We start from the raw sequence: 18,434 nt of genomic DNA, 5'->3' as shown, positions 1-18,434 counted from the left end.
TACTGATTTATTCATTTGAGATTAGGCATGGTAAATGCAAGTTTTGGACTGGTAGTGCACTGCTGTGGATGGCTACCCAGTAAGTACATGGCACTTTAGTCGATGGCACTTTATGGTCCCAGCAGAGCCAGTCTGGATCTTGAGGCTGAACTATTTCCTCATAGAAGGATAAACGGAAGGAGGTTGGAAAGCCAAGGAAATGGAAGGCAAGTCCACAATTTCTCCTATTTCCTACATTCTAAGATAATACTTCTTTCCACATACTGGGTCCCAAAACTTCTATTTGTTTAAGGGATATGAATCCAAGACAGTCAATGTCAGAGTCAGAGAGAAGGGCAGGAGCTCCCATTCTTCCTGCTGGGTGTCCCACCTGCTCCTGGCCGTCTTGGTTGTCTTTGAATCAAAGAGCCAAAAAGAAGCTCGATTTCACAGGCTGAAACTCCCCTCTCAAGCTGACCTGATCTACCTCACTAAGAATGGATTATAGAGACCTCGCACTCCATCAAAGACTGAGCCCTTACTTTTACCTTGATCTTGGGTATCTACAAACTGGGATCTACAAACTATCTTTCCCAGAATGTGGTGAAACATGCTACACACACAAGTACATATATTTATATAGCTAGAGATAGAGATATCTATATTCATGTTATTCAGAAACAACTGAATTGGTATTGTATTTAGTATTCAGAAAGTAATTGGGGTTAATGGAGCCTCTAACTCAAAGCACAGACAATCCTTGCAATGATATCTTGGCTATAGAACTTGAATTTATGATTTCTTGTCTTTTTCTCTTTACCAACACCCCCACCACCACCCCCAACTTAGGAAAGGAGCCTGGTGGGGGAACCAAGAGTTTGGATTGCAAAATTGAGGAGAGTACTGAAACACCTGCTCTAGAGGACTCCTCATCATCCCCTGTAGATATTCAGCAACATTCCTGGCAGGTTTCCATAGACATCGAGAACACTGAAAGGTAAGTGGGAAATTACCCTAAATAGACTTCCAGCATTCCTCCAGCTAATACTCTTAAGGGCTATAAAAGTTGAGATTTTTCTCTTTCAGATTCAGCTTTTGTCTTTCAGATTCAGATTTTAGAAATCTCAGAAAATTGAGGCAACAGAAGGTAAGGAGTCCAAACCCTGCAGTAGAATGTTAGCAGAATTTCCAGTAGTCACAGGCTCCCAAGCCTCTTTTTATCCCACTCTACCACACTGTGTCTCCATGGAAATGAAAACTGTGTGCTTCCTTGGGAAGGGAGAAAGTTGAATCTATATACCATCACAGCTCACCCACTGGGCTAGGGACCAATATTTCCATTTGTTTAAAGGAGAAGAATCCAAAATCATGCAAAGATGTCAACAGTAGATTCTTGCATTTCAGGTGTATGGAATGGCCTGCTGAGCTGTCAGTCAGAGGCTAAGCATTCTGTCCAGTTGACAGCTTTTCATAGAGCTCCGTTCTCTTGCTTTCCCAGAATGTAGCTGATGGCCCCTTAGTGATCAAAGCAAGTTAATGCATTTATCTTAACAAGCAGTAAGCTCACTGATAGAGAGGGAGTTTCCTTCTTGAGAAGAAGTGATTCTACAGTGATTCAATTTCATTTGGGGAAAGGAAGCAATAATAATATAGTAATACATGCCATGGCTCATCTAGATGCTAAAAATGCCATTCTGTGGGGCAGGAAGATGAGGCCCTTGTTTATTGGCCTTCACAGTGATCTCATGTCCTTTGCTACTAATGTCCCTAGAGCTGACACAAAGCAGTTGAATGAATACTGGGCAATTCCACTGAGTGCTTTGTGTGGAGTTGAATCATTGACAAGATAATGAACATTTTATTTTTTTATTTTTAGAAATGTAACACACAATGGCATTTACAGCCATTGTGGTTCTACTTTCATATTGTAATATAATTCTAAAGCTAATTACTGAATTTCTGTGTTTATAGAAAATTGAAGCATGTGGTAATTATGTGCTATTAATAAAACTTGGATTTTGTATAAGCTTGGAAATCTAACAATTCAAACAATAAAGCTGTTTGGCACGGTCTGATACAGCTATAGACAAATGGTGAGGGAATGATTTATCTTAATTTATGAAATAGAAAATGCTTTGCTCTCTTCCCAGGAAGAAATATCTGCCAGAGTGCCATGATCAGGGCATAATCCATCAGCAAGGCCATTTTCCGTTTCAGGCACCTTGCACAGCAACTATATCTAAGCCTTTTGAGCTTGTAAGAAAGCAAGCTATGGCTGGCAATAAAAATAAGAGAGGGTGCAGTTAGGTTCAAGATAGTGTCATAAGATGTGAACTCGCTCCCTCCCATGGGTCCAACAAATATACAGTAATAATTTCCTCTGAAAAAGACCAGCAGATTGGCAGGGCCTCCACAACAAAAGACAAAAAGGACGGCACTGAGATAGGTAGGAGAAGCAAGCACCCTGCCTTGCCAGAAAAGACTCCACCATAAGTGCTGGGATCCACAATTAGGAAGGGTCTCAAAAGTACAGAATTTTTTCCTAAGAAGTGAGGGGTCTGTGCTCCACATCAGGCTTCCAACCCTTAGACCCTGCATGAGAGATAGGAGACCCCCTACATGCCAGACTTTGAAAGCCAATGAGGACTATATCCAGGATAACTAGGAAACTGAACGGAATGGAGAACCCACTCTTAAGGACTCATGCACAGATTTGCTTGTGCTGGAACCCAGCACAAAAACATGAATTTGAAAAGTTCCTAGATTGTATGTGAAGGAAACCAACTTACTAATCTTAAAGCACTTGCCAGAGAGGCAGGAAAATGTTGGGACCTTATATAGGCACAGACAATGGCAGCCACTATATATGTGACCTCTTCCTACCTTGCTAAGTTTGGTGCTGGTGGACACCATTTGGGAACTATCCCTCTAACCTATTAGAGCTGGTGGGCATGCTCAGGTGAGAATCCCACACACCATCAGAGCAAAACTACATGTCACAGCCAGACCAAGGGCCAATCCCACCCACCCCCATTCCACAGATACAATCCTGCCACAGCAGATGGGTGTGTGCAGCCCATATTGAGGATAATCCTTGAGCGCCTAGTTCTGGTGGTCAGGGGACATTGCATATCTGGGTTCCACATGACCTCTCCTGCCCAAAGACATTCTTCCAATATTGGAAGGGGTAGTGAATTTGACTAATACATACAAACAAACACAGAGAATAAGACAAAGTGTTTCAACAAAACATTATGTTTCAAACAAAAAAACAAGATAAAATATCAGAGAAAAATATTAATGAAACAGACATAAGCAACCTATCTGATAAGGAGTTTAAAGTAATGGTCATAAAGATGCTCAGTGAACTCAGGAGAAGAATGGATGAATATGGAAATCCTCAACAAAGAGACAGTAAATATAAGAAAGTTCTGAAGAGTAGTTACAGAGCCAAAGAATACAATAACTAAACTGAAAAGTATACTAACGGGGTCCAAGAGCAGACTGGATAAAGCCAAAAATCTGATCAGCAAGCTAGAAGAGAAAGCAACAGAAGTCACCTGAGCAGAAGAGCAAAAAGAAAAAAGAATTGTGGAGAATGAAGATAATTTAAGGGACCTCTGAGACATCAAGTGGAATAATGTTTGCCTTATAGAGATTCCAGAAAGGGAAGATAGAGAAAAAAGGCCAGATGACTTATTTGAAGAAATAATAGTTGAAAACTTTTCTAATCTGGGGAAGAAATCCAGGTTTAAGAAGCACAGAAAGTCCTGAACAAAACGAACCAGAGAGATCCACAAAAAGAGATGCTAGAATTAAAATGGTAATTTTAATAATAATTAAAATGATAAAAGTTAAAGAAAGAATCTTAAAAGCAGCAAGAGAAACCCCATAAGTATGCCAGCAGATTTTTCAACAGAAATCTTGCAATCCAAAAGAAGGTGGCATAATATATTCAAAGTGCTAAAAGGAAAAAAATTCACCAAGAATTCTCAGCAAGTTATCATTCAAAATTGAGGGAGTGGGGATCCTGGGTGGTTCAGCTGGTTGAGTGTCCGACTCTTGATCTAGGCTCAGGTCTTGACCTTGGGTTCATGGGTTCAGGCCCCACATTGGGCTCTGCACTCAGTGTGGAGCCTACTTAAAAAAAAAAAAAAAAAAAAATGAGGGCGAGATCAAGAGTTTTCCAGATAAGCCAAAGCTATAAAGGAGCTTATCACCACTAACCCAGCATCACAATAAATGTTAAAGGGACTTCTCTAAACTGAAAGAAATGGCACTAATTAATAACAAGGAAATATATATGAAATCCTCCTGGAAAAGGTAAACATATAGTAAAAGTAGTGAATCAATCACTTATAAAGCAACTATGAAGGTTTAAAGACAAAAATAATACAGTTAACTCTGAAAAAGAAACTGAGGGTTCTAGAGGGGAGGAGGGTAGGGGGATGGGTTAGCCTGGTGATGGGTATTAAAGAGGGCACATTCTGCATGGAGCACTGGGTGTTATGCACAAACAATGAATCAGGGAACACTACATCAAAAACTAATGATGTAATATATGGTGATTAACATAACAATAAAAAATTAAATAATAATAACACAGTTAACTGAAACTACAAGAATTAAAGAATGCATAAAATTAAGACATAAAATGTGACATCAAAAACATAAAATAGCAGGGGTAGAAGAAATGTAAAGTTTTGGAATGTTACTATTAACTCAAAACAGACCATTATATACATAGGAACTTACATGTGAACTTTATGGCAAGCCACAAAGCAAAAACTTACCATAAAAACACAAAGAAGGGGTGCCTAGGTGGCTCAGTCAGTTAAGCATCTGCCTTAGGCTCGGGTCATGATCCCAGGGTCCTGGGATCGAGCCCCACATAGGGCTACCTGCTCAGTGGGGAGCCTGCTTCTCCCTCTCCCTCTCTCCCTGCTTGTGCTCTCTCTGTCTCCCTCTCTCTCAAATGAATAAATAAAATCTTTGGGAAAACACACACACACACACACACACACACACAAAAGAAAACGAGAAGAGAATCTAAACAAAACACTAAAGAGAGCCATCAAACCACAAGGTAAGACAGAAAAAAAGAGAGGAATTACAAAAACAGCCAGAAAACAATCAACAAAATGGCAATAATTACTTACCTATAGTTACTTCAAATGTAAATGGACTAAATGTTCCAATCAAAAGACATAGAGTGGCTGAAGGGATACGTAAAAATAAGACCCATCTGTATGCTACCTACAACAGACTCATTTCAGGACACACACAGACTGAACTCGAAGGGATTAACAAAGATATTTCATGCAAATGGAAATGAATAGAAAGCTGGTGTAGGAATATTCATAACAAAGTAGACTTTAAAACAAAGACTGTAATAATAGACAAAGAAGGGCATTACATAATGTAAAAGGGTCAATCCAACAAAAAGACATACCACTTTTAAATATCAAGTATCTTTTCTGACTACAGTGGTATGAAACCAGAAATCAATTACAAAAAGAAAGCTGGAAAAAAACACAAAAATGTGGAGATAAAACAACATGTTTCTAAACAACCAACGGGTCATCAAAGATGTCAATGAAGAAATTAAAAAAAAAAAAAAAAACCTAGAGACTAATGAAAACAGAATTATGACATACCAAAATCTGTGGGATGTAGCAAAAGTGATCTAAGAGGGAAAGTCATAGCAGACTTACCTCCATAAGCAAGAAAAATCTCAAATAATCAATCTAACTTTACACCTACAGGATCTAGGGGAAAAAAAAAAAAAAACAAAGCCCAAATTCAGTAGAAAGAAGGAAATAATAAATACAGAGTGGAAAGAAATGAAAAAGAGACCTAAAAATCAATAGAAAAGATCAATAAAACTAAGAGCTGGTTCTTTGAAAAGATAAAAGAAACTCAAAAACCTTTATCTAGACTAGAGAAGTCTAGACTAGACCAAGAAAAAAGAGAGAAGGTTCTAATAAATAAAATCAGAAATGAAAGAGCAGAATTTACAACTGACATCACAGAAATACAAAGGACCATAAAAACTATTACAAACAATTATATGCTAACAAAGTGGACAATCTGGAAGAAATGGATAAATTCTTAGAAACATACACTCTTCCAAGACTGATATCACGAAGAAATAGAAAATCTGAACACACTGATTACTGGTAAGGAGATTGAATCAGTAATCAAAAACTTCCCAACAAACACAAGTCCAGGAACAGACAGATTCACAAGTGAATTCTAGTAAACATTCAAAGATTTAATACCTATCCTTCCCAAATCTTCCAAAAAATTAAAGAGAAGGAAACACTTCCAAAGTCATTTTATGAGGCTAGTATGACCCTGATACCAAAATCAGAGAAGAACATCACAAAAAAAGAAAATTGTAGGTCAATATCATTAATGAACGTTAATGTAGAAATTCTCAACAAAATATTAGCAAACTGGATACAATAAAATAAAAGGACCATATACCATGATCAAGTGTGACTGATTCCAAGGATACAAAGATGGTTCAACATCTGCAAATCAATCAATGTGACACACCACATTAACAAAATGAATCATCTCAATAGCTGCAGAAAAAGCATTTGAGGGCGCCTGGGTGGCTCAGTTGGTTAAACGACTGCCTTCAGCTCAGGTCATGATCCTGGAGTCCCAGGATCGAGTCCCACATCGGGCTCCCTGCTCGGCAGGGAGTCTGCTTCTCCCTCTGACCCTCCCCCATCTCGTGTGCTCTCTCTCTCTCTCTCTCTCTCATTCTCTCTCTCTTTCAAATAAATAAATAAATAAATCTTAAAAAAAAAAAAAGAAAAAGCATTTGACACAATCCAACACCATTTTTAATAAAAACTCAACCAAGTGGGCATAGAGGGAACATATCTCAACATAATAAAGGCCATATATGACAAACCCACAGCTAACATCACAGTCAATGGTGAGTAGCTGAAAGTTTTTCCTCTAAAATCAGGAATAAGACAAAAATGGCCACTTACCACTTTTATTCAATATAGTATTGAACATCCCAACCAAGATAATTAGGCAAGAAAAATAAATAAAAGACATATAAATGATTAAGGAAGAAGCAAAACTGTCTCTACCTGCAGATGACGTGATACTATACTTAGAAAACCTAAGACACTCCAACAAAAAAAAACGGTTAGAACTAATAAATGAAGTCAGTAAAGTACCAGGATACAAAAATCAACACACAGAAATCTGTGGTATTTGTATATACTAATGACAAATTATCAGAAAGAGAAATTAAGAAAATAATTCCATTTAAATTGCATCAAAAATCCAGGAATAAATTTAACCAACGTGAAAGACCTACACACTGAAAACCGTAAGACACTGATGAAAGAAAATGAAGACATAAATAAATGGAAAAAAATATTCCATGATCATGGATTGGAAGAACAAGGTTAAAATGTCCATACTACCCAAAGCAATCTACAGATTCAGTGTGATCCTTATCAAAATTCCAGTTAATCTTCAAAAATTAACTCAAAATGGATTAAAAACCTGAATGTAAGATCTGAAACCATAAAATTCCTAAAAGAAAACATACGCAGTAAGCCCCTCAACATGAGTTTTAGTGGTATTTTTTTTGTGCATCTGATTCCAAAGGCAAGGGAAACAGAAGCAAAAATAAACAAATGGGATTACATCAAACTGAAAATCTTTTGCATAACGAAAGAAAAGGTCATCAAAACAAAAATGTGATCTACTGAATGGGAGATTTTTGCAAATCATATATCCAACAAAGGATTAAGATCCAAAATATATAAAGAACTCATACAACAACAACAAAAAGAAACAGTCCAATTAAAAAATGGTCAGAGGATCTGAATAGACATTTTTTCACAAAAGACATATAGATGGCCCACAGGCGCATAGAAAGATGTTCAACATCACTAGTCATCAGGAAAATGCAAATCAAAACCACAATGAAGTTATCACCTCCCACCTGTTAGAAGAGCTAGTACCAAAAAGACAAGAAATAACAAACACTGAGGAGGATGTGGGAAAAATGGATCTCTCATATCCAATTGACGAGAATGTAAACTGGCACAACCACTATGGAAAACAGTATGGATATTTCTCAAAAAAATAAGAATAGGACTCCCATATGATCCAGCTATTCCACTTCTAGGTATTTATCCAAAGAAAACAAAAATGCTGATTCAAAACGATATATGCACCCCTCTGTTCATTGCTGTATTATTTACAATAACCAAGAAATTGAAACAACCTAAATGTTCATAAATGAATGAATGGAAAAAGAAGATGCAGTGTGTGTGTGTGTGTGTGTGTGTGTGTGTGCGCGCGCGCGCGCGCGTCCGCACACGCGCTATAATGGCATCTACTCAGCTTGCTATTTGCAACGACATGGATAGACCGTGAAGTTATTATGCTAAGTGAAATAAGTCACACAGAGAAAAACAAATACCATATGATCCCACTCATATCTGGAATCTATAAAGGAAAACAAAACAAAAACAAACTTATAGATGCAAGAGAACAGATAGATGATTACAGAGGGGAAGGGTGGGGGGGATGGAGGTGGGTCAAATGGTTGAAGGGGGTCAGTTATAGCGTGATGCATCAGTAGTGGTGACCACTTTGTAGTACATACAGATGGAAACTTATAATGTTGCACACTTGAAGTTTAAATAATGTTATATACCAATTTTACCTCAATTAAAAAAAAAAGGGAGAGTATAGCCCACAATTTTGAAGTTCAGCCTTAAAGTCCAGATTCAGGTCAAAGGAGGTGGGAATGACTGAGACAAGTCGGCACAAGAGACCTGGTCTGGTAAGGCAGGTTCCTAAGTTCTCCCTCTCTCTGCCCTAAAAGATCAGTGCGTCTCACACTGGACTGCACATTAAAATCACCAGAAGGGCTTTTTAAAAACACTGATTCCTGAGCCCCATCCCCAGAAACCAGCTGTATCAGGCTCTCATGGGGTGGGGTCTTGGAACATGGTGAATCTCCTGTGCAGCACCACACCTGGGAACTGGTGCTTTCTAGAGAGACCTTGCCTCAGTCTCACATGCTGCATTCCTGACCCGTTCCCACCGTGTGCCCGTCCACCTCCCATCGCATCCGCCCTTGAGAATTTTACAGGAAATCAGAATGTGTGTGCCCCTTGCACTTCTGGATGTAAGGGCCCTGCCCTTCTTTTTCCCAATCCCCCACTTTTACCTTTTCTCTCTAGAAACACCCTTTGGGGCTTGTCAGCATCGGTGCCCCACAGACATATCCTCATACTTACGGAAAAGAATTTCGATTGTTTTTATGGATTTATTTCTACACCTGATCCACAAGGCTGCTTTCTTCTCCTTTTCCAATCAGCTATTCCTGGGAAAGAGTTCCTTTTTACATGTTAGCCAATACTTTTTTTTTTTTAAAGATTTTATTTATTTATTTGAGAGAGAGAGAATGAGAGATAGAGAGCACGAGAGGGGAGAGGGTCAGAGGGAGAAGCAGACTCCCCGCTGAGCAGGGAGCCCGATGCGGGCCTCGATCCCGGGACTCCAGGATCATGACCTGAGCCGAAGGCAGTCGCTTAACCAACTGAGCCACCCAGGCGCCCTACATGTTAGCCAATACTTAAGGAGAGACCCTATGGGGTCTCTGGCCTCCCCCAGAACAAGTAGTCCTCAAACCATACTCAAGAGAACAGTTGTGTATCAAGAAATACACAGGGGCACCTGGTTGGCTCAGTTGGTACAGCATGCAACTCTTAATCTCAGGGTTGTGAGTTCAAGCCCCACATTGGGTGTGGAGCCTACTTAAAATAAAAAAAGAAAGGAACTGAGGGATTTCATACCTAAAATTAAATGGTGATTCTTCTTCATATAGCAAAAGAAAAATAAGTTAGTAGATAGAATTTCCTCAACTTTCAGATTATCCTCCCCCCAAAACTTTATTAAATCCTTAGTACCTGCTGCTATTGCTTGCCTATTCTAGAGCTAACTAAAAGATGTATCTGATTTTTGCTCTTATAAATGAAATCGACCACTACATCCTGTGATTTCAAGAGTACTAAGTCCAGGGGATGACCACCAGAACATGTGGAGAACTACTGCCCCAAGGATTTGAAAAGTCCAACGGATCCCTATCCCAAACTAGAAGCCCCCTGTTATGGCTTCCTGCTCCACAGTTGGGTGGTTTTAGGATCACATATATTCCAAGATGAGAGAGCAGAGATGTTGGAGGGATGCAGTGGCTTACCTGCACGGGAGGGGCTAGAGGAAGGTCCATTTGTCCATCTGTCCCAGGTGCTTTTCTCTCCCTCCTTCTCCCTCTCCACGCCCCCCTCCCCACCGTGAAGAGCTCTTCTCTGAAGATTTTAGAATTCCTCAGTTTCCCATTATTCTAAGTCACTTCAATCAATGCTGAACCTTGTGAATCCTTAACAGCTATGTTACACTGAATTTCAATCACAGTAATGAGACAATAGCCAGTGGACCACTACAACCACAACAGCCATCTGACCTTAAAGCCTGAGAGCAACATCACCCAGCCTCAGCTTTGCCCAAAGTACCCCTGTTACACTACTTGCATGTCCTTGACCTCCCTCTTAGAAATCTGCGATACTGGCCTTGTTATCAGAGACTCTTCTCTGATCTCAGCCAGGTCCAACCGAAGGCAGAGAAGAAGTCTCCTACAGCAGAATGTCCTGTGGAAATATTTGCCAGAGTAGTTCTCATTCCTTCCAAAACCATCAGTCTCAGATTTTTTTTCTTATAAAAGCAAAATAAATTCAACATTTGCCGGGGTACCTGGGTGGCTCAGTCGTTAAGCATCTGCCTTCGGCTCAGGTCATAATCCCAGGGTCCTGGGATCGAGCCCTGCATCGGGCTCCTGCTCGGCAGGAAACCTGCTTCTCCCTCTCCCACTCCCCCTGCTTGTGTCTCACTGTGTCTCTCTCTGTCAAATAAATAAATAAAATCTTAAAAAAAAAATTCAACATTTGCCTACTGGAAACTAAAGCTAGTACAATTAAGCACAGACTCTCGTTTCTCAATTGTCTCATAGAAGAGACTGGGATTGCATTTCAAAAATTTACAGCTGATTTTTTTTTCTTTTTATCACTTTTACAGAGACATGCGAGAAATGAAAAACCTTTTAAGCAAACTCAGGGAAACTATGCCTTTACCATTGAAAAATCAAGGTAAGTCTTGTCATTTTGAGGAAGAGGATGTTTTTAACATGATAACCTTGGGACTTGTTTCTTAAGAAATTACAAATTTGTTTTACACAAACAATAGAAGGCACTGAATATACATTCCTCTCTCTTCAAGAAGATACAATAATGAAAATGGAGCTCCGCAGGCAAACACAGTTGTGCTCTGAGGCGGGCTGAGGTACACTCTGACCCTCAGAGGCCTCTTCCACTGGCCCTGTCAGTCAAGAGCACATATTCATTAACAAGCAGTGGAAAGCACTAAACGAGGTGTGGCAAACACAAAACAACTGAAGACTTGGCCCTTGCCTTTAAGAAGTTGGACATTAAGGAGGGCACTTGATGTAATAAGCACTGGGTATTATTTAAGACTGAGGAATCACTAACCTCTACCTCTGAAACCAATAATACATTATATGTTAATTAGTTGAATTTAAATTTAAAAAAAAAAAAACACGTTTACAGCCTAGAGGAGGACACTTAAGAAATTTCCAAAGGGAGGGCACCTAGGTGGCTCAGTCCATTACAGGATCGACTCTTGATTTTGGCTCAGGTCATGATTTCACAGTCAGTCAGATGGAGCCCTGCTCAGGCTCCGTGCTCAGGGTGGAGTCAGCTTGAAATTCTCTCTCCCTCTGCCCCTCACCCTCCCTGCAGGGCACTCTTTCTCTCAATAAATAAATAAAATCTTTAAAAAAAAAAAAAAAGAAATTTCCAAAGAAAGACTTCTGCCACCTTGATGTTTAGTTATCTAAAAGAAGTAATAATAATTAACACATATTGAGACCTTACAGTGGGTCGCTGTGATTCTGCACCCAATTCCAATGTGTGAGAGCGCTTTTCCACACCACCAAGCAATTCGTGGACACCAGCACGGTGTCCTGCAATTCATCTGCATTCTGAGATGACCTGGAGGGCAGCAGATCCCCTAACTTAAGGGCTACAAGACTGCCTTCCCCCACCGCTTGAGATGTACAGGTTGGAAGTTCCAAGGAGCCCCTCCATGGCTTCGGTTAATTTGCTAGAGCGGATCATAGAACTCAGAGAAATATTCTACTTTACTAGATCACCAGTTATCACAAAAGGATATAACTCAGGAACAGCCAGATGTCAGATGCAAGCATAGCGTATGGGGAAGGGCAAGCCGATTCCATCCCTCCCCCAGCGCAGCCCGCTTCGCAGGTCTCTACTTGTTCACCAACCCGGAAGCTCTCCGAACCTGTCCTTTGTTGGTTTTTATGGAGGCTTCATTACACAGGTGCGACTGATTAAATCACAGGCCGTTGGTGATGAACTCAATCTTCAGTTCATCTCCCTTCCCCGGAGGTTGGGTTTGGGACTTAAAAGTTCCAACCCTCTAATCACACTTTTGGTTCTCCTAGCAACCAGCCCCCATCCTTAGGCGGTTTTTGAAAGTAACCTCATTAACATAACAAAAGACACCTTTCTTGCTATCATCCCTTAGGAAATTCCAAGGGTTTTAGGAGCTTTGAGCCAGGAGTGAAGTGGAAAACCAAAGACATGCCTTATTATAAGTCACAATATCACAAACCACTATCCTAAATACTTCTCATGTATTAACTCTGTTAACTTATTTAATTCTCGTAAGGTCTTTGAGGGAAATGCTATTAATGTTTCCCAACTGACAGGAAACTGAGGCAAAGAGAGTTAACTCAGCCAAGGTCACACAGAACTGTTAAGTAGAAAGGTTGGGATGTGATCCCAGACAGTCTGTCTCCAGAGCTATCCCGTGGGAATATACACCGTAACACAGAAATGGAGAAGGTATTTTCACTAGATTGTAACTTCCACGAGGGAAGGGCCTCTACATGTTTCTGTTAACTATTACTGTATCTTCTGTACCTAGAGCAATGCCTAGAACATAGCAGAACGACACCGGGCATACACAATAGATGTTTGTTAGATCTGCGCCCAGCTTTGCAGCCCCGGGGGCTGATGATCTATACGAAGGACCGTCGTCGGCACTGTCACTGAGCATGCGTGGCCTGAGCGCCTGCCGGGAAGCGTCCGCTTCAGACAGTGCTACGTAGAGGGTGGGGAAAGGGTTTTTAGAGTAAGAAAGAAACTCTGCTTTCCACTGAGCAAAGCAGAGGGAGGACAGGGTGCTGCCTGGCTCTGACAGGATTTGGCAGCAGAGCTGGAGAGCCTGTTGGCTCGGGGAGCGGCGTGGCAGAAGGTGGAGAGGTGGAAGTGAGAACGCCAGATGAAGAGGCCGAGTAGTGTGGCCTGAGCGGCATGGGATGGAGGCAGGGTGTCAGAAGATAAGACGCAGGGGTGTGGAGCGTCAGTCAGCTACCTGGACGCACCCCTGCAGGGCCTGGGATCAGACTAATGGGCTTGCGCCCTGGGCGTAGTGCTGTGGAGACCTTGCAGTGATTTCCGGAAGCAGATAGGGTGTAGTGAGGAGTGAGCCCTCCCGCCACAGCCTGGAAGATTGTTGCTAGAAATGCGCATGGTGGTGGGGACCCGGGCCTTTAGATGAAGGCCGATCCTTGAGTTCAAATGCTGGCTCTGCCACTTAGCAACGTTGTGCCCTGGAATAATCTGTTTAACATCCAACGCTGTCAATTTCCTCATCCCTGAAAAGGAGATAAGAGCATTACTTACTCCAGGGGGCTGTTGGGGCTTAAATGAAGCACCGCGGGTCTTGTGTCTGCTCCCGACCTGGACAGATGCTTTGTTGTGATGACTGTTGCTGGTACTGGTATTCTTTACCAGCCAGCCCAGCCAGCCCAGCCTAGGAGAATGCCCCGTCATCATCCAACAGAACAGCCCCAGCTTCCTCTCGTTGATCTGGAGCCCGCAGTACAGAACATTGGTCCCTGGGACTTTGAGTTGGAATTCATGTCTGAAGCTGTTCTCAGTTTCTTTATATGTTTTGCAAGTCCCCCAGGGGCAGCATGGAGCCCCTCTCTGTACCTCACCATCACCTGCCCAGGAGAACGCCTGCCAGGGCGCGCAGAGTGAATGGCATGTGTGCCCTGTACTTTCTAGTGTAAAGCAAACCATCCAAAACGTCCCCTCCACATTTCATGAAAATACATCCAACGGCTCCTGAAGTATGCATTAATGGAAAAACAGAAATTTCCGCTTATTTACTTGGGACATTTTTATAATCATAAAGAGTAGAAATATTTTGTGTGACTTTGTATTCTTTTATAAACAGGAAAAAGTAGAATTTTAAATACATTTTCAAAATGTAATAATAATAATAAATGATTGATACTGTGAGTAAAAACATGAGTGAAAAGGGCGCTAAATCTGTGTAGAGCATGAAAAGGAAAAAGCTAGGAGATTCAAGGACCTGTTAGGAGGGAATGATGCAGTAGGATTTTGAATAAAAATAATAAAAAATTGAGGTGAAGGCTTCGATTCAGGTAAATTCAGGTTTCTTCGCTTAGGGGAAAAATGGGACCCTCGGCATGAGATGCCAGATCTCCGTTCTTTACGGGTTTCATGGGGATCATAGCATGATGTCACTAGAAGGTGACCAGTGGAGACAGGGGGTTGTGAGTCTGAACCAGAGGGTCTGATAAAGCCTGAGGGAAGGAGAGCAAGTCTCTTGGGTCCCTCTGGGAACATTTTTTAGCAGATGCATATAGCACCATTTTAATGAACAAATCAGCCAGATTCTTCTGTCTGACTCTGTATACCAAGCTAGACCATAGGAGCTTTCCCATGACCTTCCTGGAATTCTTTTGCAGCTGATCTGTTTATTCTATGGGTGTAGGTGAACATATCCAAGAAACAGTGTGGGGTGAAATGTGGAAAAATATATTCCAGTTCTTTTCTCTAGGACCTTATTGTCAAAACATCTTTGTAACTGGATGAAAACCATTATAGAAAGCCATCTGGTTTTTTTCTGGCTTATTTCTTTTCTCTTTTTATTCCATTTACATGTGTGTTTGAAGCAGAGAGAAAAAAAGGGGGAACAATACCACGCCTGATTTCCTTTGTTCCTACCTCAACCTGACCATGTGAAGATCCTGCCAGGCAGACACTGGGGAACCTCCCCCGGAAGGGCTCAGATGCCTGTGTTCTCCTGGCTCCTCCCTAGTCTTCACCTCAGAAACTTCCATGTTTATTTTCACATTTAAAGATTCAGTCGTATCTTCCCCCCTCTTCCATACCACAATCAAACCTTGACAACAGTTTGTCATAAAGTGATTTTCAGTGACAAATAAAGGAAGGTAGCCAAGAGCAGGAATTTTAATGGTTAGTGATTATGGCCTCCTTTTAGACAGTGCCTTTTCTTTCCCACCCTTCCAGTTTAAGGCTGGAGACACAGAGAGGCACAGAAGAAAAGAGTTGTCCTCCTTCTATGGCAGCGCCACAGCAGGCTCCTGACCACGTCCAGGTCTCCTGGCTCTCAGCCCACTGTTCTTTCCACTGCTTCAGTGCCTCTCCTGTCCTACATTCTGGGTCACTGGCAGTGCTGTAGGGAACTTCATTAATTATGATAGTCTTGCTGTGTCAAATGGATTACAAATGGAACCACCTGTGGAGAGCCTGCAAGGTTACTGACAAAGGCTAAAAGGAGACTGGAAAGTGAAGGGCAAGCATCTTCTAAACGTATGTTGTAATCAAACAAAACAAGTTGCAGAAATAAATTAAGCCTGAAAGACAGTTTCACCTTTTCCAGAATTCTGACTTAATGAATGCCATGGGGTGTGTTTGTACGTTCACTCTTGCCTAGAATTTGGTCGTTGAGACCAGGCATTAAAATCGGTCTGAGGTGGATCCGTTGGGAATCGAATCTGTTCTAGAATGGGTTCCCTCCTGGAGACAATGTGACTCCAGATTAAATTAGATCTAGAAACAGCTCCCCCAGATTCATACTCTCCACCCACTCCAGTCTGGAGCCCCCATATCCACTGTAGCCATGTCATGGAGCAGGGTTTGATATCTGGCTGAAGAACACAAGGCAGTTATGTCACTCGATAGCCTAGAGATGATCTTTTAGGTCCTTTTGCCAGGGCCTCCTAGAAGGACTTTGTGTGCTTCAGTCTGGTGTTCTCTGAATGTTACTCTGGGTAGTTTTTACTCCTGCAGCTCTATATCTTTTGTAATCTCCGCAACTTTCCATCCAGGATTCAGTATGCCATATGTACTTCCTCTCTGTCCTCCAATTAATTCACACATCACTGATCACACATCACTTTCTTAATGCATTACTCTATGTTCAGCCCCTACTCACAAATGTTACATTCCTACTCATCCTCTTCTAGAGGAAGAACAGGCGTTTTACCCTAGCATCTGGTGTGCCTGCCATCATCTAACATGGGCTGTGAATATCTCTCTCTCTAGAGGTTATCTATCTCAACAGAACAGATTGGATGAGAATCACCTGGAAAGACTTCCCAAATGACAGGCGTCCCCTCATAGAGACTGGAATAATGTTTCTGGGGTAGGGCATGTGAATTCTGGAAACAACTCACACACACACACACACACACACACACTATTGGACAGACAAAGAAACAGTACTTAGAATATAACAGTGCCATAATAGCTAGACAGAGGTCACTACAAGGGTATATGGGATTCTCACCTAGCCCGATGTGAGTTGTAAGGGGTTGGGGTGTGAGATGGGGGAGAGGGTTGCTGGTATTGAGAATTGCTTTTTGGAAAGTGAGCTATTTCTGAGGATGAATCAGAGTTAGCCAAAGAAAGAGATGAAAAAAAGAAAAAGAAAAAAGAGGTGGGGGAAAAAAGAGAGTCTAGGCAGAAGATTCTGGATATTGAAGGTATATGAGGAGATGAAAGAGCAAGACACTTTGATGAACTACAAGCACTTCATTTGTTGGGAAAGTGGTTAGAAAAGAGGCATGAAAGACTAGAGAAGTAGGTGGGCCTATATCATTAAGACCCCTATAATTCATGTTAAAAGGTTTGGACTTTATCCTGAAGCCATTGGAGGGATTCAATTAAGAGGCAGTTGCAATAATCCAGATGAGAAACGCTTAAGGTCTGACGGAAAGCCAGGGGGTCGGGGAAGAGAATATGAACAATTGGATGGGCTGCATAAGAGAAAAGGCAGAATCAAGGATGAAACCCAGGTTCCGACTTGGAAAGCAGGGTGAATGCTGCTGTCTATTCACTAAGTCAGAGAGAACAGAGGAGGAGCAGTAGAGATAGAAGATAGTTGAAGTTTTGGAGATGGAGGGACTCCAAGAGCGATGTTCAGTGGTGAATAGCAGGCGTACAAGTCTTATGCTGAGGTGAGATGTGTGAACTGGGAGGCTGGAAATACATATTTAAACATCATCGGCATAATGGTAATGGAAGCCTTAAGGATGGTTGACACCACTCAAGGAGTATGTGCATAGAGAAGAGCCCTGGAATACCACAGTTTAAGTTTTGAGGGGAAAGAACTGCAGTTTACAAAGGGGACTGAGAAGAAAATCAGAAGAACATTATGAAATAAGTCAAAGAGAGTTACAAGTTAATCTTGGAGGGATTGGCATTTGTTTAAGAAGGGAGGACTTTTCTGGAAAAAGGAATGGCATGTGTAAAGCTGGAGAGGCAAGAGAAGTCATATTTAGAGAATTCTATGTATTTCTATTTTGTACTATTCCCTCCCTCATACACCTTTCAGTCCACCCTTCATTCCGGACTGGACTGTTTACTTGGATCCAAATTCAAGTTGCCTCTGAGCTCCTTGACTTTGTTCACACTGTTCTCTCCATCTAGAAAGCCCACCTCCCCCTTCATCAAATGTACAAGTTCTCCTCATCCCTTGTGGCCCAGCACAAATACCAAGACCTCCATGATTTTCCGTGGTTACCTTCTTCTTTCTCCACTTGGGAGTAATTCCCCTCTTTGGAATTCTCATAGCATTGTATCTGTATCTCTCTTATGGCATTTTAATGAAGCTTCATAGTTACTCAAGCAAACATCCTTGGGACCGAGAACTACCTTTGTGTTAGGACCCATCAGGTATAATCCCCAGCACCCAACATGGAACCTGCCCTTAGAAGGCCTTTGATTAATGCAGGGCTTTCTCAGAGTGTGGCCTCAGGACCAGCAACATAAGCATTTCTGGGAACTTGTAAGAAATCTAAATTCTCCAGCCTCACCCCAGACCTATTGATTCAGAAACTCTGGAGGAAGGGCCAGCGATCTGTAGTTTAACACACCTTCAGATGATGCTTAATACAGCTAATGATTGAGAACCACTGGGTTAGCTGAAGGTCTCCTTTTTTTTTCTGGAATAGAAATTTG

At 41.5% G+C, this 18,434-nt stretch overlaps 1 protein-coding gene across 1 annotated transcript in view; it reads left to right on the top strand.

The window, feature by feature from the left end:
* The window catches only part of RGS7BP (regulator of G protein signaling 7 binding protein), a 102,620-nt gene that overhangs the window by 75,290 nt on the left and 8,896 nt on the right, over positions 1-18,434 (top strand). The window contains exons 4-5 of the mRNA XM_025892422.2: positions 829-976; positions 11,107-11,177. Of these exons, the coding sequence (XP_025748207.1) occupies positions 829-976; positions 11,107-11,177 (219 nt within the window). The remainder of the gene's footprint in view (positions 1-828; positions 977-11,106; positions 11,178-18,434) is intronic.

The sequence above is a fragment of the Callorhinus ursinus genome, unplaced genomic scaffold (genome assembly GCF_003265705.2).
Source record: "Callorhinus ursinus isolate GAN/ISIS: 27379988/994484 unplaced genomic scaffold, GSC_fseal_2.0 scaffold23, whole genome shotgun sequence".
Lineage (NCBI taxonomy): Eukaryota > Metazoa > Chordata > Mammalia > Carnivora > Otariidae > Callorhinus > Callorhinus ursinus.
Note: the sequence above shows the minus strand (reverse complement) of the source record. Positions and strands in the feature narration are given on the sequence as shown.